The following is a 25,947-nucleotide window of genomic DNA, read 5'->3' as shown; positions in this document are numbered from 1 at the left end:
CACTTTGTTGGTTATATAAAAAAATAATAATAATAAATTGGGCAGTTTGTGTCTCAAACATTTTAATAAAGATAATTGGAGGCAAAAACAAAACATAGCATAGTTCGATAATAAAAGCAATGAAAGTCATATACAAAACTGAACGGCTGCAATATTTCAATTCCAATTTGACATGCGAGTGCTTAAAGACACAGTGAACCCTGTTTTTTTTTTTTTCTTAATCCGAAAGCTGCAAAAACACACAAGTATTTCCTATCCTTAAGAGAACATCGCATACTGCATCTTGCCAAGAGTGGAAACAAAACACAAACATACAGCATACACATAGGAAAAGACACGGAACAGACAAAATAAATACCGTATGTCATATCAAGAGAAGGCACGGTTCAATTTACTGCGACGTCGTGCTGTGTTATTTTGGCAGCTGACGTCTCCAAAAGCTACAGTACGTGTATTGTTTTGAAGGCGTGGAAAGGACACCCAAGGAAACGAGGTCACTTTCCCCGTCGTCGTCAGACCGAGGAAGACGTTTCAAAGCAGAGAGAAGAAACATCCGAAAATGAAACGGACGGCTGCGAACATAGAAACAGGTCGACATGCAAATGGAGACGCTCTGCTGCACAGAGTGTCATAGTCAAGACACCGAATGATGCTATATCTCTGTGACCTCACTGACCTCCCATCTCTCACGCGATGTGACAATAAATGAGACCGTCGTGAGAGGCGCGGCGACACGCGGGCGGCCCATTCGGCATCCCCTTCGCTCTGACCGCGGTGACTTGTCAATCACGTGAAATCGTGCGGAAATACTTTTGCAGACGCTCGGCAACCCGCACTGGTGCCCGCGCACCGACAACGCGGCGGTCTACACTGCCGAGAGGTCAATACGATTGGCCGAGTTGGTGCTTTTGTCCCATGTGTTCATCTTAGCGGGGGATACGCCCTCCTTGTTTGCATTCATCTACAAGATAGGAGAGCGGGAGAGGATTTAGCTCAGGCAGTTGAGAGTCGCGCGGCTCTTGGGTCGAGCCCGTCGGTGACGCAAGGTCTCACAATGTCAGAGTTGAAGGGCTTCACGTTGATGTTTCGCGTGGAGCTGCTGGTGAGAGACCACACTTTGGTCTTGTGTTTGAAAGCTGCTCTGACCTACAGAGAGAGGAAATAACATTACAACATCGGACATTCTGGCCAAATTCAATATTGCCGCGGGGTGTGTGGAGATTCGCCTCACGCGAGGCTGAACGAAAGAAAACATTTTTGGTGTTCGGCATCATACCTCAGAGTTAAGGAGACAATGAAACAGGAAGACGAAGAAACCCTACAAAAGAAGGACAACGTTCAGGAGGATCTTCACCTGCAAAACTTTGGTTGGACGCAAAAAAGACTTGCCTGCAAAGAGTTGGAAATGGCAAAGACGTAAAGGAAAGGCAAGGAGTGCGTGTTAACAGCTAAAACTCCAAAGATCCAGGAAATGCCGAGTATGGGCAAAAGTACGGCCACGGCCTTTGCGGTGAGCCTGAAAGGAGAAACGACATTTGTAGTTTTGCGATACCGTGCTGTCCAGTATTTCGACCAAAACTAAAAGGAAGGAGCTGACACTCACTTCAACGCATTGGCATCCCCGTGAACCTTGTAATTCTCTCCACTGATGCGAGATATTATTCGGGTGACCGATATCAAAATGCCAACGTTGACCTGGTCATCGCAAAACGAAACCAAACGACAAATGAGGTTAAGAAAGGCCGCAATGAAGAAAACCCCATCTGGTTTCTCTCGACTCTTCCTCGGACTACAAATTGATGTTGTAAAAAGGAAATCGAAAGTCAACAAAAAAGACTGAAACACACTGACCACAATGACGCAGAGAGCCGGTGCCACAAAGGCCCAGATGGCTCCGTTCTTCAGGGACAGCCAGCAGCTGAGAAAGCAAGGACAGGGGAAAACTGACATGTTACGCTCCCTTGTCATACATGATTAGTTCACAGTGTACCTGTGTATAATAATAATAAAAAAAAAAAAAACTCTTCTTCCACAGCCTTCAGTCCACGATGATGCAATGCCACTGCGCTATGATGGAGTATTTCGCTCAACGACCTTCCTTTTTCCCCCCCTCGACGTGCGGATTGCACTTACTTGTCAACCTCGCCGTAACTCCCCAAAGCTGATGTGACGGACACCGCGCAGATCACCAGCGGAGAGCCTGCTCAAAAACAACAACAACAACAACAACAGACAGCCGCACTACGTAAACAAACGCCTTCAACAGTTTCAAAATTCTATTCATGTGCCTGTGGCATCATTGACTCTAGATTTCAAAAAAAAAAAAAAAAAAAATAACCATAATGTTGCCGAGTACAGTCCAAATTGTCCTTTTCTCGGCCAAGTCTATTTATAGCCACTTGAACACTTAATGTTGAAGTTGAAGAATTGTTTCCATATGCTGATGAATTCACATTTACTGTACAGTGCTGGTGAGCGTTTAAAAATCAGTTCCATTTACCGATATGACACGATACCCTCCCATTGCATATTATCGGATCGCCACCGTGACACCATTGATTGTCATGTTCAACGAAAACATTGTCCAACATACAGCAGTAAATGTTACTCGTCGTCAGGCTCAAAGGTTCCTTGCACAGTACGCCGCGTTCAAACCGTAATCAGCACGAGGAGTCGATAAAAGCAACACAGCCTCAAAGGAAATTGACTTGAATTTGTACTCCAGGCGTATTTATTGTACATACGGTGCACTCTCAGATCACTCTTTGAAGTCTAAGTTACATTAAGACACACCTTAGGGAGGAATAAAGGACGTCTTATTTACAAAAAAAGCGTAATGTTGCCACTAATGGGCACGACATGTGTCGGCGGGCATTCCTCTGGCATACAAATATGCGAGGTCTCTTTTTTTTCTTTTTTACGATGAAGAGAGGCAATTGTTATTGTGGAACGCAATTCAAAAGTGACGTACGCCGCATATTACTTGTACAACCCCAATTCCGAGGAAGTTGGGACGTTGTGTTAAACAAATAAAAGCAGAATGGAAGCGGCAAGGCCCAAAACAGCCATAAAATTGTAAGTTCATGATTATTTGCTAAAAACAATATCAAGTTCATCGGTTTGAACATGAAATATCTTGTCTTTGTAGTGTATTCAATTAAATATGATTTGCAAATCATTGCCGTCTGTTTTGATTTATGTTTAACGCAACGTACGAGGGGTCAGAGGTCATTCAGAGCGCAGCCTGTGGCTAAAGGCTTCGAACGGGGATGAGGGTTGTCGATCGGGGCTAGCGAAGCAGCGCACCGATGAGTGACTTACCCCAACCGATGCCGTAGTAGTACATGTGCTTACTGCCTTCGGAACCAAACACCTTGACCACCATGCTGTAGAGGTGGAGGCCCTCCACCAGCATCCAGGTGAACGCGCTCAGAAAGAAGAAGTGAAGCAGGACAGCCATGATCTTACAAGGCAGCTGGCACAGGGGGACACAAACATCGTCGGCGTCACCCCGTCGTCTCATCGTCAGCGGCCGGGATGACGCGGAATTACCGTTCCCGGGTCGAAGCCGGCGCTGATGAGCAGCGAGATCTCGGCCACCAGGATGGCAAACGACAGGTTGGCGTGGATGTGGTAGCGCTGGTTGCGGATGGTACTCACCGACCTGCGGACCACGGAGAGCGCTTCGCCAATACCGTACAAGGCGTGTATAACAGGTGGGAACATGCTGTAGATGTTCACATCCATCTCGCTATTTTCCACTGCAGAATTGTCCTGTTTTCCTTCAAGCTTCATTTTTTGGGAACTGGACTTTTGATCCCCTTCTCGTCACATACCCAAGATTAAAAATATTCAGATGTTGATATTATTACAATAAAACGTCCCCAATTTCAGCAACTGGCATGTCCTGTACTACAAACCACTTCATCGGGGCTCACGTGACCCAAACCAAGCCGTTCAAAGTGGGAGTTGGCGTGAAAGTGGTGATACTCACGACAGGACTGCAAACGTGACAAGCGTGATGGCCAGACAGAAAATGGAAATGGAGCATCCGACGTAGCCGATGGTTGACAGCGCCACCCGGTGGCCTGCGGTGAGCTGTGCACAGAGACGCGCAAGAAGTCAATTTCACGTGAGTCAATCGTGCTGATTTGTGATTTTTCTCAGGTTGGGTTGTCACGAAGCCTTAATTCGGCGACAGAAACGATGTTATGAAATATTTGCTGTCAATAAACACGTCGGTCATCCGAAATACACGAACGCGTGCTTTGAGATTGTGCAGCAAACACCTGTCTTGATTGTTTGGGACTTTGTTCGGCAAGATTGACAACATGTTGCCCTTCTTCATTCATACGTTGGCGCAGAACTTCACGCAAAATGTTACTTGAGAGTCGGAGCTATTTCAAGAGTTTGGTTTGATTCTGTATGAACCGTCTTCACATGTGCCTTGTCATTACCAGAGCAGAGCAGCCTTAGCCTTAGCCATCCCCCCCCCAAAAAAAGGATCTGCGGTTACATTCCCTCGCAGCTGAGGGATAAGGAAGGAAGACCGCTAATTACAGAGTCAAGGGAAAGAACAGCATCAAATAGACTTCTGCATTTAAATACAGTCCTCAACCACTTGCGGAGTCGCTGGCCATGATCCAAACGCTCACACCGTACATAGGGCTGGCATTCCAGCCGTTTTCCACACGCAGATACTATCGAGAAAGAAATCATATCGGATCAGGATCGGGATGCTATGGCCGATAGGGACATTTTTTGGGTGTCCGTTTCACGGTTTCCTCCAGTAGTTCTGCAGAAAAGCAGCAGCGGACGCCACTTAGCGATGGCGTCGGGCCTGCTCGTGACAGACTGACACTCGGCAGCGGGGAGCGAAACTAGCATTCGTTGAGGAGTGCACGCTCGTCAATATCTTAACACAGCATGCAAAATCTGCAAAGGCCTGCAAAGTCTGAGCGGATGACGGTGTATCATTATCCTTCGACACCGCTGCCAGCAGCAATGTCCGCTCGTGATTTGCAGCCGCCGCATTGCTAACTTCGTCTCTCTCGTTTTCCCAAACGACTTCCCCGTCGTCTCATGTCAGTCGAGCGTCGTTCGGAGGCGTTTTTTGCCTCTCGGATACGGCAGAACGCCAAGACCGAGGACCGCACGTGCTTGCGGTTGGATCGGAACGGAACTGATTCCTTTCAGGGCCGTTGTTGCACATATTATTGCCTCATTTGAAAACAACAACAACAACAAAAAACATCGAACATTTCAAGGTCCAAACCAAGCTTTTCTATTATTTGGGATGTAATATTGTCTCTCTGGTGCCGCCGTAAACATGTGAAATACGAATTCAAATGGCCGCAGACGTTGGAATTTCTCGGGCTTTTCGGCGTCACTAGCGAAGGCGTCCGCCAACCTCTCCGCTCCCGACGGAACGAACGCGTGAGGCAACCAATCGGCGGAAAGGGGGCGGTCTTAGCCAAATATGGACAAAGCGGATACAAAACTGGATCGAACAGAAGGAGCTGTCAGAGGGGACGGGCCTTTTCTGTTGGTTCAAATGGAATTGACACTTTTATACTAAGTCCATATTAGAGAGTCACTCTATGGAGGTCCGAAGAGCCAAAATACGGGAAAACAAAAAAGGCTGTCAAAAATGAATCTCAAAGCATATCGAATAAAACGTGAAGATGATGCGGACTCATGTTAAAAGCATTCCGAAAGGCCTTTTTTAGACGTGGACACTTGCTAGTACAACCAACTTGAAGCGTGTGGAAGTGAAGCCGCCGCGTACCTTCAAGGGAACCACTTGCATAAGAATGGCAAAGTTGGTCAGGTGGTTGCACAAACACACCGAGTAGCTCACGTTTCCCTCTGAACGCACGCAACCTTGATTGGACCATACTCCCTCCTTGGAACTAAAAAAGAAGAGCATTTCTTGTTATGCACAATAAAAAATAAAAAAAAAAGACCTGAAAATATATTTGTATGAAGTTTTGTTGCTTGCAGAGATGGATCCACAAAAAAGAAGGCAGATAATAAAATTCAAATCTCCTCCCATTAAAAAAAAAAAAAAAAAAAAAAAAAAAAGAAGCATTCTGCAGTTTCCATGTTTCAATGTGTGGAAACGGTGGCAAATGGACTCAGAAAAGAAAAAAAAATATATACGGCTCACTTGAGCAGGCGCATTTTCATGAATCATGTCTGAGCAAGGCAACAAAACGCCACAACACTTCCTTGCGCCATTTTTGGATCGATTTGGTTTTTTTTTTCACGGTTGTGGCTACAATCCATGAGTAATGCATGCCAATTGTTCATGACTTGTTTATCAGAATATCCTACACACTTTGGAAGAATGTTGGTGCATAACCATCACACCATATATATTAGACATTTGAAATAGAAGCGGGATAAGCACCTTTTTTGCTTTGTTTTACATTTCTCAGATCAAACGAAATCAGTCCACATCCATGCAATAGTCCTGTCAGAAGGAATGCTGCATTTGAATCACACACACGCACCCACCTGTAGTCCAGGAAGGCGCAGTACAGGAAGATTTTATTGCTTTGATTTAACATTTGTTCCTGCTGTTCTTCACTCTGAAAAAGAGAAAGTGTTATTGGACTTATTGAAAGGGCCTGTTTTGCCTTGTAACTCCTATGCCCAGCTGGTGTAAAAAAAAAAAAAAATCAACATACAGCAGGGTTGTCAAACTCATTTTTGTCGTGGGCCACTTCGTCGTTAAGGTTTCCCTCGCAGGGCCATTACGACTGCACTCATATAATGATCGCCTCATATTATGACATAACCTCACAATATTACAGATACTCCCCAAAATGGATGGATAACTAGTTTTGAAATTAGAAAAAAAAACAAAAACGTTTTATTCGATTTATTTTGAAAGTGGGAAAATGCCAGCAATATCTCAACATTATTAAAAGTGAAGACAATTTTTGATTAAGTCAACATGAAGTCGATGCACATGTTTTGCGTTAGCGGGCCACATAAAACGATGTGGCAGGCCGGATCTTGCCCCCGGGCCTCAGGTTTGACACCTGTGACATATTACAGTATTACAAGGTTCCAAGTGACTTTTATTGTCAATTCTTCAATATGCGTAACACATACAGTGGACTGAAATGACTGTGCGCAAGGGCCCGCGGTGCTACGAAAAGACCGTACAAATAATAACATCGATATAAAAGCTAAATAAACTACAGCATACACAGTATCAAAAGTATGTATTGAATGTGCAAATACCAAAGGTCAGGTGCTACATAGTCAGAGAACCAAGGCAAATAAGACATTTAAAATTTAGATGCCTGAACCCCAATGCTGCTAAAGCCGCCGGCGCGACCCTGAGTCTGGTGTGTGCGTATGTGTGTGCGTGTGTGTACATGTGCACGTGTGTGTGGGGCGTCAGAGTTGAGAGTTGAGGCGGACAGAGGACAGAAGAGGTAGAGGGGGGGGGGGGGCAGAGCGGGCGGGCAGACAGTTGAGATTCCTGGCAGCCTGATGAATAAAAGTGTCGTTGAGTCCTGGCCCGCAGTCTCCGCAGACTCCGCAGTCTCCTCCCTGATGGCAGCAGACTGAAGAAGGCTGCGTGACGGACGGACGGACGGACGGGTGGCATCGGTACATATTATCATGTACTAACTGCCCATGACGTATTCGGGTTCGGGTTCTGATAGACTTACGCTGCATATGATACCGGGACACCAATGAGCCGAATTGTACCAAAGTAAACACTACCCTGGATCTCTAAAATCAAACAGCCGAGTGTCTTAGAACAGCTAAAACAAACAAACAAACAAACAAACAAACAAACGAAAGAAGCTCGGAGGAGACAGGCCGACATTATCACTCAACAAATACAAACTGAATTAAAATCCCCTCTCTCCTTATGAATTTGATTGGATTATAACGCACTCCTTCCAAATCAACAGGAATCAGGAGATTTGGAGTCCCCGAAGAGAATGAGCTAGCAAACGACCTTTCTGTCCGGTCAAAGCACGAGCCTCGAACTCACCAGGGGCCGCACGAGCATCCCGGGCGATCGCTCGCCTCAGCCTGGACTCACACGCTCAAGTCATCAGAAGGACCGCGTCTGCACCATTTCCTCTCTGGAAAAGCGCGAGTTAGCGCCAAATTGACAGTCCGACCGTTTCCTGAACCTGCGAGTCCAGCGATTCATTCCTATTACAGCGCGACACCTCGACTTCCATTCTCTTCCGCACATCCAGATCGATGGTGACACTCCGAATGATTGCACCGAGCGACATTCATTTGGCCTAAAAGACCACAAGAGCAAGCTTTGAGCAGCTTCAAGCGTTTCCGTCAAGGACTTCACTGCACGACTGAGAATTTGATACCTTCTAATTGGCTGCGTATAAAATCACACTTCAGAGAGCCAGGCTGTAACTGGCAGTGTGTAAGCGTGACTTTATGGTGTCATATTAGCTTTCCGCAATTGCAGTGCAATCAAAGAAGACTAATTATGCACACCGAGCACTGAATAGGAACCTTTCCTTGCGTGCGCCATACTTGGGCTCAAACGTCCAAAAGGAGGACTTAAGAAAGCATGAGGTCACCGTGAGCTGCCAGAACAGCGTCCGTGGGGCAAATTTGGGTCAAAATGCAAATAGACAAACATATTGGTATGTGTTTTTTTTTCCACAATGGAACTTTTGCCAACGGTTTGACTCCATGCCGTCGACAGTATTCCTAACGTCTGACATCACTGCGATTGAGCCACAAACGAGTACTAGTCTGCAAACCGGCAGACAGTCGTACAGGACAGGACCGCAACTTTTGCTTTTTGACTCCAGAAGGAACAGAATCCAAAATGTCCTGTTCCCATCATCTTCAGATGAATTCCAGAAAACGAGATGATGGAGGAGGATTTTGTTCTCCCCTTCAATTAGGTTGTAGTTGGATTTGAATGTGTGCTTTCCGCCATGAATGGATTCTGAGGAGTTCTGACATTGACGTGGCCTTGACACAACAAAGACGTCTTGAAGTAAACATTAGTCGTTTGAGGTTTTTTTTTTTTTCCTTAAATGGATTTTTTGTAAACATGGAGACAGATCCCAAAGCACCAAAAATATCTGCTGTATATTTCTAAATAACCTGACTTTCTTTGTTGAAGAAAAGTATTGCGCCATCATCGATCTCAATTTGTGATTCAAAAAAGCGGCCGCGCCCCGCGGCCTTGTTGGCTTCCGGTTCCGGTGTAGCGGGACTCTCGCCCAAAGGATAGAAAATGGAGAGATTTGGGATTTGGGATGAGTTCTGCAATTTCCAGTCGAAAGTAAGGCATTGTGGAATGTGTGAATTGTCTGGACAACTGATTGATTTCAAGAATTGTTGTTCTTGTCCTGGTAGTGCCCGCTTTTTATTGTCGAAAGTGGTGTGCTCCTGTTGCCCGCTCTGCCCCCCCCCCAAGGTTTATTTGACCAAATTGTTCCTCGGCTTTGGTTCTCCCGCCGGTTATTGTTATTGTGTTCGTCTGTTGCTTTCCCTGTCGTTTCAATCAAGTGTCAACTGCCCTGAATTTTGTTCCCCACTCCAACCATTCAGGGTTCTGTATGGACGCATCCCTAGTCATAGTTTGAGTATCAAAATATTCACATTTCCGCCTTCAATGTGTCACCCGTCTGTACTTTTACTAGACGCGGCAAGTACCGCTTGGCTCGGCTTAGTTTTCTCTCAAGCGACCCCCCCCCCACAGCGACACGACACTCTGTTTGCGGTCGATCCGGAATGCGGTTTGGAGTTGTTATCCGAGCAAAGATGCAGAAACCCCAAAGTCGCTGGTGAGTGTTAAAATGCACTCGGCCATCTGGCCAGGCACACCGCTTTGTTCCCGGGTGTCCTACAAGGACGCGGTTCCTCCCGGCCAAGAGCGCAGCTGCTCGCTCCAACTCGTTATTAACAGCAGAAGGCGAGCAAACACCAGCGTGGAAATTCCTCAGAGCCTTGTAAGAAGCAAAGCCAGCCAGCAAAAAAAAAAAAAAGAAGGAGAAGAGACAATAAAGAGCGACAGGATACGAACAGCAAAGATTTGGAAAGCCGAGAATGCTCGATATGACTCGAAGCGTGTTTTGAAAGCATCTCTGCCGTCGCCAGCGCCGAAATCTTCAGCGGTTACTTTGACGTCAAATCTCGACCACGCCAATAATTCAATACCATCCAAAGATTATTGTACAATAACTGTTGTTATAAGAGATATGAGCGCCGTGGTGGCGCATGTGGTTAGCTCGTCGGACTCGCAGTTTTTTATTCGCATGTTCTCCTGTTTTCTTCGTGTCCTCTGGTTTCATCTCAAGGTACAATAATGCAATATGCAAATGAGGTTCCGTGAAGACCACGGGTGTATGTGGCCTTTGATTGACTGGCGTCCACTTCAGGTGGGTGCTTGCCCAAAATCAGCCGCGCTCGAGACCGCACAAGCCCAGACCAAGACTTGCCCGAGACCGGAACGAGAGCGAGACAAGACCGACCTGGAGAACATTTACAACATATGCCTGTATTAAGAAAGGGTATCCGTGATGTTTCAACGTCTTAGCTCTAAAATGAACGCGCACTTTGTATTGTGATCTTGAGTCCATATGGAAATGAAAGAATGTTAAAAGTGTGTGTGTGCGCAAATGGAAACATTTCCCTGTCAACCGACCAGCTGCGCTAATAAGGACAAGTGCCAGCTGACCGGCATTGGGAAGTCTTTGTTTTCCTCTGCAGCCAGGTCAGATGAAAATCTGTTCTCAATTGCTTTAGCGGGATAAATAGCAGTTTAACACGGGCAACAAATGTATACAAATGTATTTGTATTGGCCATATACTGTAATTGGGTGAAATAATCTGGCCCAAAAGCGACACTACGTAAATGCCCCACGTTCAACCGCTTGAGGCCCATTCCCAACCTCGAGCACCAACAGCCCATCGAGCCGTAAGATAACACATCGACAGTTCTTTCGGCACATGAGATCGCAAAACACAGTTTCAACTTGGAAGATTTTGGAGCACTGCTTTTGAGGTGACGTCATGCGACGACCCCAAAATCGTTTTCTCTCGTGTGCCGAAGGTCAGTTACATGCGAAGTGAGCTTAGGTTCAACTGCATTCTGCGTTTGGAAACATGTTTGTCGAACGTGACTCAGAAATGTCACGATTGGATCTGCCGGCCATATCGCCGCCAGCAATTCCCATTTAATAGGTCCCAAAGCTCCTGTCGCCGTTAAATGTCATGAGAGCGCCTCATCTCTGTCGTGTGTCATTTCGACACTAATGACATTTTTTTCTGAATTTGGCATCTCGATCAAACGTCGTGTGTCTTTATTTCTTTACGTATTTATTTTGCAGTTCGTGTGAGCGACGGTATTTGTTGCTGTCAGTGAATGTGCTCAGGCAGCCCCTTCTTCAATCCCACACCGTTGAATTTCGGCACAAATGTTAATTGCGCGGCCAGAGTAGGAGGATTTGTGAAATGATATGTTTGTCTAATTACTGCCAATAACAGCTGGCAACTGTGTTTATCTGTAAAAAGACGAGCTGCGATCCCGGTGGGTGGAGGGCAGATCTCGACGTTGTCACGAGTCTCCTCAGTCAAGGCTCGCTTTGAAATCAACGCGACGTACGCCGACTTCCGTTCGGAACGTATGGGCCGGGTGAGGTCACTGGGTCGGGGGGGGGGGGGCACGAACAAGTTGACGCGCAGCTGCGGCTTTGGCTCGGTCTCCGAGGTGGACGCTGTTGAAAATGTGGGGAAATCCAACGACTGCGGGAGTTGTTTTGGAGGCAGGCAGTGCGCGGCGCATGGTCTCAATAACCCTTTTGGTTCAAATGGAAAACATATTTTGTCATTTCTTGTTCGCATGAACACACTGGTAGGTTTCCACAAATGAATTCATGTTTAATTCCCACAGGCTTTCGTTCGCAAGGGCCGAGTGTAATGTTTCTCTGGTTTCTAGCCTGTCTGGACACACCGGCCTCTGTAAGTAGAGCCATATAAAATCTTGGCAGAGTCACCGGAGAATCCGGAACATATGGAATCGTGCAGCCCGATCTCACAAACATGCTTGAATTTGACCACTGTCTCAATGCGCACGCACATATTCATTCAAACGTGTGCTCGGAACACAGAGGCGCGACCGGCCGTAACGAAACAGTGAGAAGCGCAATTTGGTGGGGTTTGTACGAAATACACACCTTGAAAGAAGATTCGCAGCTGCAAAATGGCGACGTGACACCCGAGTCAGGTTTGATGTTCCATCGCGACACCAAATGGTCAAGCCAGACTACGTTTTCATTGTCATTGTTCGATTCAATGATTGCAATTCAAAGCAGAGGTGTCCAAACTATGGCCCGGGGGCCATCCATTATTTAGCGGGTTAGAGTTTTTGTAACGCTGAAATTCCAAACGTTGGATCAGTCAGCAGTAAGACCAAAAACGTAATTTACATAATTACCATCCTCACAATGAGTTTTTTCGCCAGTGACTTGGCAGCTAGGCTAGGTGAAGACCCACTTTCCAGTAACGGAAAGAATCCGCCCGCTGGACTGCACTGCCAAAGGCAAAAGGTAAGCAGATCGGTGTAGATTTTTGTTTGATGTACGAGCTGAGTTTCTGATAAGTGGCACACACTTGATTGCTTGGTGAAGATGTCGCTGCGATTGTGTTTAGTGGTCTGCTGCATGCACCACATGTACGGGCGGGCATACTTACTGACAAGTGTAATATGGTAGCTAGGTGACGAAGTGCTGCATCCACGAGGGAAAAGAGGATCGAAGCTGTCTTTGTCGGGGCTCACGTACGCTTCCTTCGCAGTTGCTTTTTATTTATCTATTTTTTGAATTTTATTGTGGCCTAGTTGTCATGGTAGCAAAAATCAGTGTTTGGCATTGGCCCAACACTATTTGGGAAGCGGGCAAGCGCTGGCTCAATCGCACGAGACGGTGCCAACCCTCTCCAGAAACGTTTATGATGAAAACAGGAGAGAAAAGCACGTTTTTCCATCTTAGCGCAGGTAGAGCACAAATTGCCGAGGTTGATCTCCACCTGTCTATTTTGATCTATGGGTCTATTTAACGAGGTCACGGTTTTAGACGCCTGCAAAAGGACAGGATCAAAATGTGTTTTTCCCATGCTCTCATTTTTGAGCCAATGAATCTTCGTCGCTCATGAAGTAAAGTCTTCGCTTGTGTTGACTTCGAAGCGGCGCTTGGATGCAGGAGAACCGCACATGAGTATTAATGTTTAACTACAGCGCGCAATGCCTCCCCCTCCCCCTTTCGCCACCTCCTGGACTCCACCTCCACCCCAACAAGTCAGACAGCGCGAATAAATCTCTGCCGGTGCCAGCTTCTAATCAACGTTGAAGCCGAGCGGCGTGAGAAAGCATGTGCCTCTCCTGGAGCCTTGATAACATTTTCTCTGCATGGGAACGAAACTCGGTCAGCCCGATGCCACGCGATGCACGACTGACCCTGATGGGAACGGCATGACCTCATTGCGCCGGTACAGTCACATCAATCAGGAGCGCGAGGTCACCGACCTCATCGAACTTGCTCGGCGACACCGTCCGCCCGTATGAGAGCTTTTGCGGTCCTGACATGCATCTGATGAGGAAAACCGATGACATTCGGGAGCGAAACCTATACACCGTGCAAGTGACAACCCGCTGCACTGTCACCACGGCAACCAGAAGCTCAAAGGAAGCTGATACATGGCTGCCATAGACGCATTCATCCTCCCTGCTAAGTTTTAATGAAGTCAACTCCCTGCCAATAAACAAAGAGGTCAAGCTGCAAATCACAGGCTACACTTGTGTACCGGCGCCATGACAGGATATCTCGGAGGAACGTAAAGGGCGCCTTGAAAGGTCCGTCAGCTGCCAGATACTTCTCACTCCTGAAATCGTTACATTTGGACGGAGTCAGTTCTGTGCAGCAGAGCAGTGGAAGAAAAAACAACGCGCAAGTTGCGGATCAGCTAAATGGAAATCATCTGAGCATCGATGCATAAATACGGTAGACTTTAAACCTGCAGTATGTAGTAACCGGGAAAAAATGACACGGCTAGAGAAGATGACACAATGCTGACTAAGCCTAGCCGCTCCTCGAACATCTTTTTTCACTATTTAGTGAATGCCCGATACATTTCCCCGCTTGGTGGTGCCCCGAAAATGACGCGGCAGAAATGAAGCATTTGAGCGAGCAATGTGCCGAGCGCGGCACCTTTTCTTTTGGAAGAGAAAAGAAAAAAAAGGAAGTTGCGAAACCTCTGATGGAGACATTCACAAAGCGCAGCAACAATACTGCATTGACATCATCTGCCTTCATCTTTTCCCCCAATGGCTGTCCTTCGAAACAGAATACAAATGTTGAATACGTCACGGGTGTCAAACTCAAGGCCCGGGGGCCAGATCGGGACCGCCACATGATTTGATGTGGCCCGCAAAGGCAAAATCATGTGTCGACTTCCCTGATTCTTGTTAAAATGTGTAAAAAAAAATAAAAAAAAAAAATTCATCCATCCATTCATACATTGTCTTTACCGCTTCTCCTCACTAGGGTCGCGGGCTGCTGGAGCCTATCCCAGCTATCTCCGGGCGGGTTGCCAGCCAATCAGTTGAAAAACCCATTACCCTTGATTTCTGATTCCAAAAACTAGTTCATACATTTGGTGTGTAAATATGATGAGGCGATTCAACATTTTTGTGGTTTCACAGTCATAACGTACCTACAATGGGGCCCGCGACACCCCTGGTCTACGTCTACGTCATTTCAAGGTGACGGTTTGGGTTGTAAGACTGAACGTCGACTAATGAAAGCGTTTTTATCTTAAAATAGCATTGAATGGTAGCAATACATGATTAATCTGTATATCAGCGGTCCCGTCAACAGATAAAATATGAATGCCTTACAGGCCTGCTGACCATGGGCAACGCTCCCATTAGAAAGAATGAGATTTGAAGGCTCCTTTCATGGAGTGTGCCCCAACAAATATAGTCGCAGGGATCATGCCAGATAATTGCAGCATAAACATTTATTCCAACGAGGAAAATTATTCCAAACAAAGCTTAATGCTTTCCATTTGCGCTCTCGATAAATGCCTTCAAAACAAAAGGAAAGCCTTTTGAGCAGAAGGACATTTGAGGGCCTTAAACCACCAAATGCTGTTAAAATAATAGATTCTAAAGAAAAAAATAGCATCGTAATTAAAGATCGCAAAGGATAAAAACACTGATTTATGTCGATGGAAGTGACCATATACTGTCAAATTTGTGGTGAGTTTCAATTTATTGCCACGGAAACCGGCGCAGTCTTCAAAGTAGTGAGGAAACTGTTCCCCTCAGATTAGCGTAAGCCCCGCAGGTCAAACGTGCAGAATCAGTTCATACGCTTCCTGAGGGAAAAGCGAATAATGCCGATGGAAACCAGCGCAGCTTTTGCTCTTTGCGCTAGCGAGTGCCCAGTTGCATCTTCTGGCACGAGGGGACAGCACAAACAGAGCTGCCACGATCTGGCGAATCGCAAGCCTTTGATAAGGTGGGCGTCCCGCACCCTCGCGACTCGGACCTGCCAAACTGGAAAAGCCTCAGCGCGGCATTTTCCCAGTGTGACTGACTCGCACACAGTGAATGCGACATGGACACATGAGTCAACGACAACTCCAAGGAAAGTAGGACAGTCGGCGCGTTGTGTTTGCTTCTCACCAGAATGTGGGTAAGAACGATCTTGATGAGAGGTGCACCGGAGAGGTTGACCGACAGGGCGGGGGATGGCGCCACGTTCAGAGAGATCAAACAGCTCGCTACCTGGATTTTATGGGCCTTAAAATTAGCGGCTTCGTTAATCCTGAAAGAAATTCAAAGGAAAAAAATGGTTTCAACGAGGAACGTGGACAGTCAAGCCACAGAGCCAAAGCATTTATACAATAGGGTGGAGTTCAAAGGACTTTTTTTTTTTAAATGATCATCATCACTATTACATATAATGAATGGCCTGCCGTCCTTTTACATGACCGAGTGCTATTACTATCCAGCGCCCGGTAAACACAAAAAGCGACAAGATTGTGATCAAGATTGGGATCATTTCTCTTCGTAGCTAACAAGGCAGCGGTCGTATTAGAAACGGTCCTGCCAAATACTGTTGTCGCGATATGAGCCCATTTGCCCATAGAAATCCACGAGGTGCGTTCGTGGGGCAATTAAATGCTGGGTCGCAGTAATGTCGCACTCGGTCAAAATGAAAGGCTCCGGCTTTGCGTTGGTGTAATGGAGCTGCAGCGCTAAGAGCGGGGCGTATCAGTCAGTGGAGCTGAGTGGTGAGATGGGAGATAGGCCCGGGGGGCAGATAAGGCCCTGACTCCGGGAAACATGGGCGCCTTCCAGTCACTGGACCGGATTTCCCCCACACAGGAAGTACAAAGCTAGAAGCTCCAGTGGCTGCAATCATCAGCAGAAACATTTGTGTTGGATGACACAAATTTGCACGCAGCGTTACCTGGTCTTGACGGGGCTGATTTCTTTGTAGTAGCTGTGCATGTTGTGGTAAAAGAGGCCGACGATGGTGGTTTGAGCTAATGAGGGGGGGGGAAAGGGCAGAGGTGAGTGCACGAGGCAGGAGAATGTCAAGCAGCGCTGCTAAAATGCTCGTGAAGGAGAGAAGTTCATTAACATTGCCTCGCCGTCTCCAAATAGAAGACTTGAAAAGTTGCACAGCGGTGAAAGGGAGAGGTCTGCGAGCCACGTGCTTGTTGAGAAATCTTATGAAACCCCAGCATGACTTCATCAGTCGAGCGGGGGGTCGAGTCGCCCTCCCCTAATCTCTGACATCATATCGTCCGCCGTTGTCCCACCTTAAAGCTGGAACGTAAACAATGGGACTGCAGGAAGTCCTTCATTTTCCTTTTCCTCTTTTCAAAGGCTTTTAACCCCCTTCCGCCAAATTTAACCGATGTCCGGCACATTTGTGGCAGTATTAGTTTGGTTTTTTTTCTTCAACGGTCCTAAATGTCTTTGTAGGGCAACAAAATTTGCGCAGCGGCCAAGTGGAGGCAGGGAAAAAGTGACCCCGCACGTCAAGTCTAACATGCTTCAATGCGCACTGTAATAGCTGTTCTAAAGTGCCCGCTCGTTTTAATGACAGAGGAAAGTGGGGAAAAATGCGGTGCCTCTTATTCTCGCCGTTCTGAAAGAAAGACTAATTACTAGCCTTCGAGTCAGAGCTGGAGTTCTATCGTACACCGTAAACCCAAACAAAAGCAAACTTCGACACTCGAAGCCTTAGCGTGTCACTAGTTTTAAATCTTTACGACGTAATTTAGAGGCAAATAACATCAGCGAAGGATTGAGTGCATGACGCATTCCGACGCAACCACGAGAAGCTGTGACTTTCATATAAAGGATCACTTACCCTGCGTAGTGAAAGCTTCCCCAGGTACAGATATGTAGTTCTTCCCCTGCGTGGGGAAGCGGTAATGTGGCAAATTGTAGTTCTGCGGCAATTTCAGCAAAGAATAATCTGTGGATCGGCAAGGACAAAACAGGCAGGGACCCATGAGAGCAATCCGTGGCAAATGATATGAACGCGATAATAAGAGCCACACGGGTGAAAAGGAACTTTTTTTTTTTTTTGGGAGCTCCCTTACTTCGTTGAATAATAAAACCAACGACATCAGCTTGATTCTCCACGTCCCTTTTTCTTAACAGTCTTAGCACACAAACTACAAAGAGTGAGTCACGTTTCGGACGGTCGCCATGGTACCGACCTGCGACAAACGACGTTCCTCCCAGCGAGATGAGCGCGTCGGGGCCGGACTCCAAGTTGGCCACCATGTGCTCCATGACGCGGTCCACCGTTTCGATCAAACCGCTGACCACAGGCCCGGACTGCTGCGTCACATCAACGTTTCACAAGCACCCCTCTCACTCGTCACCATGACGTCACGCCAGTCTCATGTTTTATGATTTCATATACGTTCCGCGTGTGCGGGGGGGGCGAGCTCGCATTTTACATGAGTGAGCTCTTGGAACACAGTCGTGGCTTGTTACATTGGTTATACTTGCTTGCGAAACATTGTCAATGATTTCATGAATTTATGGGTGAACGATACATATGAAATAATACTAATGGGCACTTTTATGCATCTGGAAAAAAACCACTGGTCAGTTGTGCTTGTTGTGCCAAACAATTGCAAAGCGAGAATGAAATTTGCAAACAAATGTTTAACTTCATAATGTATGTCACATCTTCGCTTTGTGTTCTTTGGATGACTGACCACAGAAGATAAGGCTATTTTTTTTTTTTTTTTGCAATCTCCTACGTGAACATCTGTTTCAGTTTGCAAAAAAAAAAAACCCAAAAACAAAACAAGCACGTTTGTTTTGAACACTCAACGTTGTGAAACCGCACACTTTCCTCTGGCAGTATTATAGTTTGGATACGAAACCAAGTTTTTGCCAGGAATTACAGCGCACGAAGCCACACGACTTTATGACATCTGCGTGGAGGCGCTTGACACAAACAAGCGCTATTTTTGACGTCTTATACTGCGTCAAAAGCCTTAATTCTGACCTGTGAAAATGCCTTGAATTTGAATTCAGCAGGTTGCTATTTAGTTTGCCGATTTCATATTTGGGACAGTGTGAACTCATTTACCTCCGGTAACCCTGGAGACGACAGCACTTCTTCCACATTTTGGAGAAAAGCCTGAAAAGGAATTCATCACGTTGGTTCAGTGTTGCGCAATTTGCGTGTTGTGCTTCGAGACCTGCGTCAGGTTGCCGGCCGCGTCGTGAGGAATGGTCCTATTGGGCAGAGCCTTCAGGAAGCCCAAAACTGGCAGAGACTCCGGATCCCGGGAGCTTTGGACCTCCTCGTGCAAACCGCTGACGACGGGAGGACTCGCTTCGACGGCTCCCTGAGGAAACAGACGGCATCACGTTTACGATCGCGATTGAATGTATAATTGAAGCAATTATACATTCAGACGACACCTAACCGCCAGGCGCCGTTCGATATGTTTGCCACTCCGACTCGGCAGGGACGAATCCCGAACGAATGCGTGGACACAAGTGGAAAGAGCACGAAAAGGCAAGACGAAGACCTTCTTTGTGGAAAGTTGTCAGTCAGAAGCTCGTTATAAATCATTTGCAGGATGTTTGGATACACACGGCTCCACAGTCATCGACAAGCGAAGAAGACGACTTTACGAGGACATGGGGACATCCATCCGGTGGACAATTTCTTTTTTTTTTTTCATATTTCAGGACTAGGGTGGCAAAGTGGAAGCTAAAAATAAAATAAACAAACCTCCAAGCAAGGCTGAACTTGAACACGTCTCACAAAAACGTGCGCTCGTGTGTGCCGTGGCTTACAACCGAGTTTGATGTTTTTGCCAATCATTCCAAAATGTCCGTCTAACAGTTCCAAGGTTGACGGTTGGACTTTTTTCTATATATCTCAATTTCAATCAACTAGAAATCACCTCCGTAAATGGCGCAATCCCAAAATAGCACTGGCGTGTGGTGCTTCAGCCAAAGCTCATAAACTGGCACATGATGAACTTACCGCGGTTGTCGTGGCGACAGGTAGTTCTTGGAAGACGCGAGGGGTTGCGGCGGACTCTACAGCGTGACCTGGCCAAGTCAACACAAGAGTGAAAATGGTCATTTGCAATTCAGCTTCCGGACGAGCGTCCGCCAGGCGACGACGCGTTTCGTCGTGCAGAGACGGCGCCCACTCAGTCACCAAAGGACCATTACGAGCTTCACAAGAGCAGTCAAATATTCTGACACTTGCCTCAATGCAAGCCGCAGACACATTTTATTTATGTCTTTGATGCCGTCTAATAAAAACAGCTACCCGAGAATGCCTAAATATGGATGTACTTATTAGTGCTTGTTCGCTTTTGGTGAAGCGCAGCATTTGAAATATGCGCTCGAGTGAAGGAAACTAGTCGTCTGTAAGTGCAACAGTCAGGCTCTTTGACTAATGAGCCGGGGACTTGATCAGGTTTGAGAAAATACTGCGGTTACAGGCTGCATTTGCCACATTTGAGGGTCAACCTTCCAGCGTCGTCTCAGGTAATAGTGCTTCAAAATGTCATGTTGGCAAATCGTCATATTTGTTTCCATTGATACATGCCAAATGTGTCTCAATATGCAGTTGGGCCTTCCCTGCTGTCTTGTGAGAATCAAACGCAACGACCTTCACTCGTGCATACTTAAGCACTTCAAAACAAAACTAAACCGTGTGCACTTTGGCACTCATCTGGAAAGAGAGAGCGACGGCACAGAAGTGGGAAACAGAGAGCTTTTACAACTTTGCTGTTCGACGCCAAGACAACGGATTTGACGTAAAACCCAAAATATCTGACTGAAGTGCAGAATTTCATTTTAAGCGGTTTTCACAAAAACTTGTGCTGATGTGCGTTGCTGATGAACGAGTCATTTTACGGGCCGAAACCTTCCATGTCCAAATTTGGTACGTTCCGTATTTTGCCACAAATTGAGAACATCGCGCAGTCCCCATGTTGCAGCGTATGGGATGTGACAAATGATTGACCGATATAAAGTGTTGAAAAGGACTCGCTTACTTGGACCAAATTTGAGATGTGAATGTGAATCGACAAACATGCGACGTTTGCGTTTTGTTTCCTGAAAAGTTGCTCCACGCAGGGTAACTTTTGCAGCGGCTCAAAGCTCTTGAGACAATTGCCATAAATGTGAATATGTTCCAGACCGCGGGCCGCTTCTTTTTTTCCGATGTTTCCTGCCAAAGTCTGATGTGGCTTTCCTGCTCTGGAATATTGCCAGTGGTTTGCACCTTGTTGTAAGCCCTCCGTGTTTACATTCATGACGTCGGCGTGAGCTTGACAACGACATGTTTACCTCTTCTAGTGGATTCTTGACTTTTGTTGATGGACTTTGGCAACGCCCTCTCATCCAATGATTTCAAATTATGACGACGGTTGCTATTATTGCACTTGCACACATTACAACGGAGACGTCCAAAGTCTGGCCTGCCGTCCGTTTTTTTTTCGCAGCCTGCAATGCTATCAAAAAAAATGCGAAAATTGTGGGTGTTGAAAAAGAGAGGGGGAGGCGACGCCCACATTTTCTTTGGGCGTCGCCCCTCACAACTACTACAACTATTACGACTACGACAACTGCTATGTACTAATAATAATACACGATTTTCTAGATATTGATGAGATGCAAAGAACCTATTTAAAACAGAACTAGTTACATTACTCTTCATATAGATAGATAGCTAGATAGATAGATAGATTAGCTAGATAGCTAGCTAGCTAGCTAGATAGATAGATCGCTAGCTAGCTAGCTAGCTCGATCGATCGATGGGTTTGAAATGGTTTTCTCCAATCTCTGCTCGGTGTCAAGGTCGGTTTTGCGAACATATCACATGAATGATCCCCGAGTAAACACTGTTTGAAAGCTTGTCAGCTTTCGATTGGTGGCGATTTCTCTCGTTTCGGATTCCGAATGTGGCGATGTGATTCGGCTGCTGCTCAGTGCGGGGGTGCATCTAGCTGAGTGGAAAATCAGGAAAATATTTACCTTGAACAGAAAGCCGTAATGTCGCAGTATTTTCCAAATAACTATTGTATATCTAAAAACAATATACAATTGTTTGATGGATTGGTTTGAGCAAGTTGAAAAATCCATTTTGGGGTCTGCCGCCGGAGGTAAATGTTCAGACACCAACGGAAAATGGAGCTTATTCGCATAAACTGGAAGTCGTGCAATGGTAAGTGCGCCAGAACGCCAAATCAATCAAATCAATGCCAACGGAGTGTGGTATTTTTTTACCTATAGCGGCACTGTAGTAGAGAAAGATCTCGGTGGGCAGAAGGGCTCTTTCCCAGATGACGAACTCGTCAAAGGCCCCGGTGATGTAGTGGCCGTACGCCCTGTCATTGCCGGTCCCGATGACCAGGTCGGAGTAGGGGTCGCCGTAGTTTTCGGAAATACTGCCGCTCTCGTCGCCGGCGGTGAAGGTGCCGTTTATGTAAACCTTCAGACCGGCTGACTTTTGCCACGTGAAGAGAATGTGGGTCCAATAAGGCCCTGAGAGACAAAGAACAAGGACGTGATGAAGTTTGACTCCTCCGTACAATTCTCAAACACTGCTCAATTGGACAGCTCGCAAAATGCAAAATGTTGCAAACATTCTCAAGCGGGCACGTGTTTTATCGTGTCCATATGCACGTCAGTTCTACAACAGGCACCAGGAAAGAAAGAAATGTTTCCTCCCTTCAATCAGTCCCTCGAAGCGCTGAGGACGATTGAGGAAGTACACAATCCCTCATGAAAACAACAGAGACCTTTTTCTAACCCGGGCAACGCTCTAATGTCTGCCTGCCGCTACGTCTATCTGCAGACTTGACGCAGTTCTATAAAGCCAATCTGAGGAACACGTCAAAGCAAAGCGTATCTCGGTCTTTGCGGTTACAAGTGAGAGCCGGTGTGTCACTGCCGGGCCGTTATTTCCATTGAAACTCTCGCCTTTTAAATCCGATACGATACCCCGCGACACTCGAGTCTCCGCAAAGTCTGTCACAGGACGCCTGAAGGCTACGATGGCCTCTCCGACCTTTTCCATCCTTCCCTGAACGCTCCACGTCATGCTGGATGACAACCAGATGACGAAAGTTTTCTCAACAGTCAACAAAAAAAATCCGACACCAGTGAGAGGAAACGAAATGTCCTTCTCGTCTGATCCCGTTTTTCCAAAACAGGTTTCGGAATCGCAGAGATTTTGAAAACAAAATGCGATGCTCATACTTGAGCTCATGTGACTGGCTGTACTGTGACCTTCCTTGTCGCACGTCTACAGTCCCAAGTTGGGCTAAACAGGATCCCGTTGCGCCGGCTTACGGTTGTATGACATATCGAGACCTTTCAGGCTTTGTCGGTCTCAATGCAGTTACGGTCGAAAACGAAGGGACGCCGTGTGACATCCAACCGATATGTGGTACCTGGAACTCCGATATTGGCTTTCCATCTGTGGTTGTTGCCTCGAGTGTAGAACTCCACGTACCCCCCGAGGGGGTTGGTGTAGACGGAGAAGCCATTAGAGATGACTTTTCCTCCAGATGCGACAGCAAAACGCGATTCTGCTTCATGGTTCTTCCAAAAAAAGGAGAAGGTAATTCCTGCAAAATTGCACCCATGAATTTACGACGGCGCCATCAAACATTTGCTAGACCTTAGTCCCTTCCACTTGGGCCGTATCGGTACTTACCATCAGGGCCACACAGAGTGGGGTCGCTAATGCAAGAGTTCTGGTAGCTTCCAAAGTGGAGAAAAGTGCCACCGCTGTCTCCATTCAGGAAAATGCCATTGTTGACCATTCCTTCAACAATATCTGCGGCAAAAATCCAAAATGGCCTTTAGGATTTAGCCTTAATAATGATTTTTCCAAAGGGACGTAAAGTGGACCGTTCGGCCCAGAAGTATTTAAAATATGAGGAATTTGCCTTTATTAACTATCAGCTTTATTATTATTTTTGTTTGAAATCGTCAATCTGTGGTTGAAGTGACTTTGAAGCCCCAAAACATGGCACTTAGCGTTCAGGAACTACAAAAGGTCATTTTATGCGGAATTCTGAACCTCTATTTTCAGGAGCTCAAACGTACTTGGGAAAAAAAGTGACATCATTATCATTTTCGGATAATATATATATATATATATATATGTAATATAATTATGGGATTTTCTGGAATTGGATTCTTTTGACAGCTTTCAGCAAGGTCAACTTGATGGAGGCAATGTTGAACCGCTCTGCGGGTGCCGAAAGAAGTTACAAGCTCCCGTTCGGCCAAATTCCACAAAATGAGCGGAACGGCGCCCAATTCGCTGACTGCAAAGAACTTTTACCCAAAGGATTGAAAATATATTCTTTTTGTAGAAATAGAAAATGAAAATGGAGATGTCTGCAATTCCTCAAAAAAAACCAAACAAACAAACAAAAACCCAACCGGTATGATTGTTTCCAAATACAGCACACTTCAGTCACATTTGGATTCTTTTATTGAAAGTGGGCAGGCACGTATGATAACGCTAATTGACGAAACTATGCCACAATGTCAGCGGGTTCAAATGCGCCCGTTTTGCAAGAGTTTTGCATTCAATCAACAACCCGCGTAGAGGCCAAACTTAAACCGTGGCACAGATTCATTTGGAGCCGTTAGGCACAAAACAGCAGGATTGCGATGGAAGAATCATGTTTGACATTCGTCGCACGGGTGCACAAAGCCAAGCGTGACAAATGCTGAGGTGTGCGTGTGTGTGTGTGTGTGTGTGTGTGTGTGCAGAAAGGACAAGAGAGGGTGTTACACCTCCGGACGTCTCGGGAGCTGATCCTCACCTACTGTTGCAGAAATGTTAGTGTAGGCAGAGTCATTGGTATACACATAGGAAGTGTTATGGGAGGAGGGGAGCACAGTGTGCTTGTGGATTCTGAGAGCTGGACAAAGACAACGGAGGGACAGTGATGTGATTCACACCTAAATGGGCACATAGCAGAGGAGACGGTGAAAGGCAAAAGACAATGGGAGGGACATGATGCGCAGGTATGAGACAGAGCGATGGCGAGCTGAGCGACTGCTCAAATGAGGAATTTCCTCAACGTGCGAGTGCGAGTGGCTTCGCACATCGTACTCAAGTCTATACCCGATCCCTCGTCAACTTCGTCTATTTCCTACATCGGCTAAAACCGCGCCGCGAAGAAAAAGGGCCCGATTGTTAACCAACGGCACATGGTTTCGCATTCGCTCTCGCGGTTTTTCACCGCTGGGAGTCGAGACCGTATTATAGCACACAGTTGAACAACGTTGATCGGGATCAGCTCGTTACAAAAGAACAAAACAAAGGAAGAAGCGCAATCGTTGTGGTGGAAAAACAGATCATGCATGGTTCAAATGGAAAAGGAGACTTTGCCGATGCGCAGGTTGCTCAGGGATACACATACTTATATTACTTCCGTTAACATAACCTGGTCTGTTTCCAATTTGGTCACACAGTCCGTGGATCCCGTCCACGGCATCCAGAGGCCAATAATGGGAGGCCGTGGACAACACCTGCAGGCCTGCGGGGGGGGGGGGGGGGACAGGTCAGAGGTCAAAACAGCACAAGGATACTTCGCTGTTCACATATTGCAGAAGAAAAAAAAAAAACACAGCGCGCTAGCGGTTAGCGCGTCTGCCTCAAATCTCGGCTCGAGTTAGCATGTTCTCCTCGTTCTCCCGCGGCGGCGGGGGGAGAGAAAAGGAAGAAGGACAGACTTCCGAGTTAACACGTATTCTCTGAAAATGAAATTAGGCCTCTGGTTCTGCGATGACCCAGCACAGTAACGTAGGACATGCGTTGATGAAAAATGGCATTTCTCTACCTGGATGCTTTAGATGATGCACCACTTGGGCATAAACCTGAGAAAAAAACAAAACAAAACAAAAGAAAAAGAAAAAGAAAAACTGGCCAGACTGCAAGATCACACGTAAATACTCTTGACATTTGGAAATAAAGCTTACCTTAACACACGAAACCAAAGCTGTTAATAGATGAATTCCCAAAGAAAGCTCCATGCTTTTTTGTTGTTGTTGTTGTTGTTGTTGTTTTTTAAGGCACAACTGATCTGATGCAAACCAATCAGCGTTAAATCCACCCGTACAAAGGAATCCAGCGGAAGTCATCCATTATTCCAAGAAATTTAAGATGAGACCATTTGTCCAGAATGTGGAAGAGTTCAATTGAGAAGAGGAAGAAGTTTTTGTCATGACAGAGAAGTAGGAAACGTCCAAATAAAAGCCGGGAGTGCCCAAGTGCTCGCAGGAGTCGTTGCGGTGCGCTGAGTGTCGCTTGGACTGAACGTTGGAAGGGAAAACGTCATTTTTGGATCTGGTGAGGAGGGGCGTCGCGTGGATGA

The 25,947-nt window shown here is 46.4% G+C and overlaps 1 protein-coding gene across 8 annotated transcripts; it reads right to left on the bottom strand.

Annotated features, from left to right (window-relative positions):
- Positions 1–45: 45 nt before the first annotated feature.
- adgrd1 (adhesion G protein-coupled receptor D1) lies at positions 46–25,885 on the bottom strand. Of its 8 annotated transcripts, none has more exons than XM_061768774.1 (26): positions 25,553–25,875; positions 25,414–25,450; positions 24,994–25,110; positions 24,391–24,489; positions 23,265–23,387; positions 22,999–23,175; positions 21,830–22,087; positions 19,569–19,636; positions 18,769–18,918; positions 18,657–18,707; positions 17,767–17,890; positions 17,412–17,519; positions 16,500–16,575; positions 15,710–15,851; positions 6,520–6,593; positions 5,789–5,912; positions 3,995–4,098; positions 3,553–3,664; positions 3,322–3,475; positions 2,134–2,200; positions 1,852–1,918; positions 1,604–1,695; positions 1,390–1,516; positions 1,277–1,318; positions 1,054–1,146; positions 46–961 (listed from the first exon to the last, which is right to left on the bottom strand). In XM_061768774.1, the coding sequence occupies exons 1-26, from the start codon at positions 25,712–25,714 to the stop codon at positions 866–868; spliced, it is 2,844 nt and encodes a 947-aa protein (XP_061624758.1). In that variant the 5' UTR covers positions 25,715–25,875; the 3' UTR covers positions 46–865. The 8 variants fall into 8 exon arrangements, 7 of the variants coding, with proteins under 7 accessions (XP_061624758.1, XP_061624760.1, XP_061624761.1 ...); XM_061768776.1 differs by having other exon boundaries at positions 17,767–17,887; XM_061768777.1 differs by having other exon boundaries at positions 25,018–25,110.
- Positions 25,886–25,947: the final 62 nt, after the last annotated feature.

Source organism: Phyllopteryx taeniolatus, chromosome 3 (genome assembly GCF_024500385.1).
Source record: "Phyllopteryx taeniolatus isolate TA_2022b chromosome 3, UOR_Ptae_1.2, whole genome shotgun sequence".
NCBI lineage: Eukaryota > Metazoa > Chordata > Actinopteri > Syngnathiformes > Syngnathidae > Phyllopteryx > Phyllopteryx taeniolatus.
Note: the sequence above shows the minus strand (reverse complement) of the source record. Positions and strands in the feature narration are given on the sequence as shown.

Excerpts from the sequence above, each read along its gene's own strand:
- adgrd1 (XM_061768774.1), bottom strand. The coding sequence starts at position 25,714 with ATGACTTCCGCTGGATTCCTTTGTACGGGTGGATTTAACGCTGATTGG. Across the intron at positions 16,576-17,411 it reads GGAAGCTTTCACTACGCAGG|CTCAAACCACCATCGTCGGC; the intron begins GTAAGTGATCCT and ends CCCCCTCATTAG. Across the intron at positions 3,665-3,994 it reads GTCACGTTTGCAGTCCTGTC|GTCGGTGAGTACCATCCGCA; the intron begins GTGAGTATCACC and ends CGTGGTCCGCAG.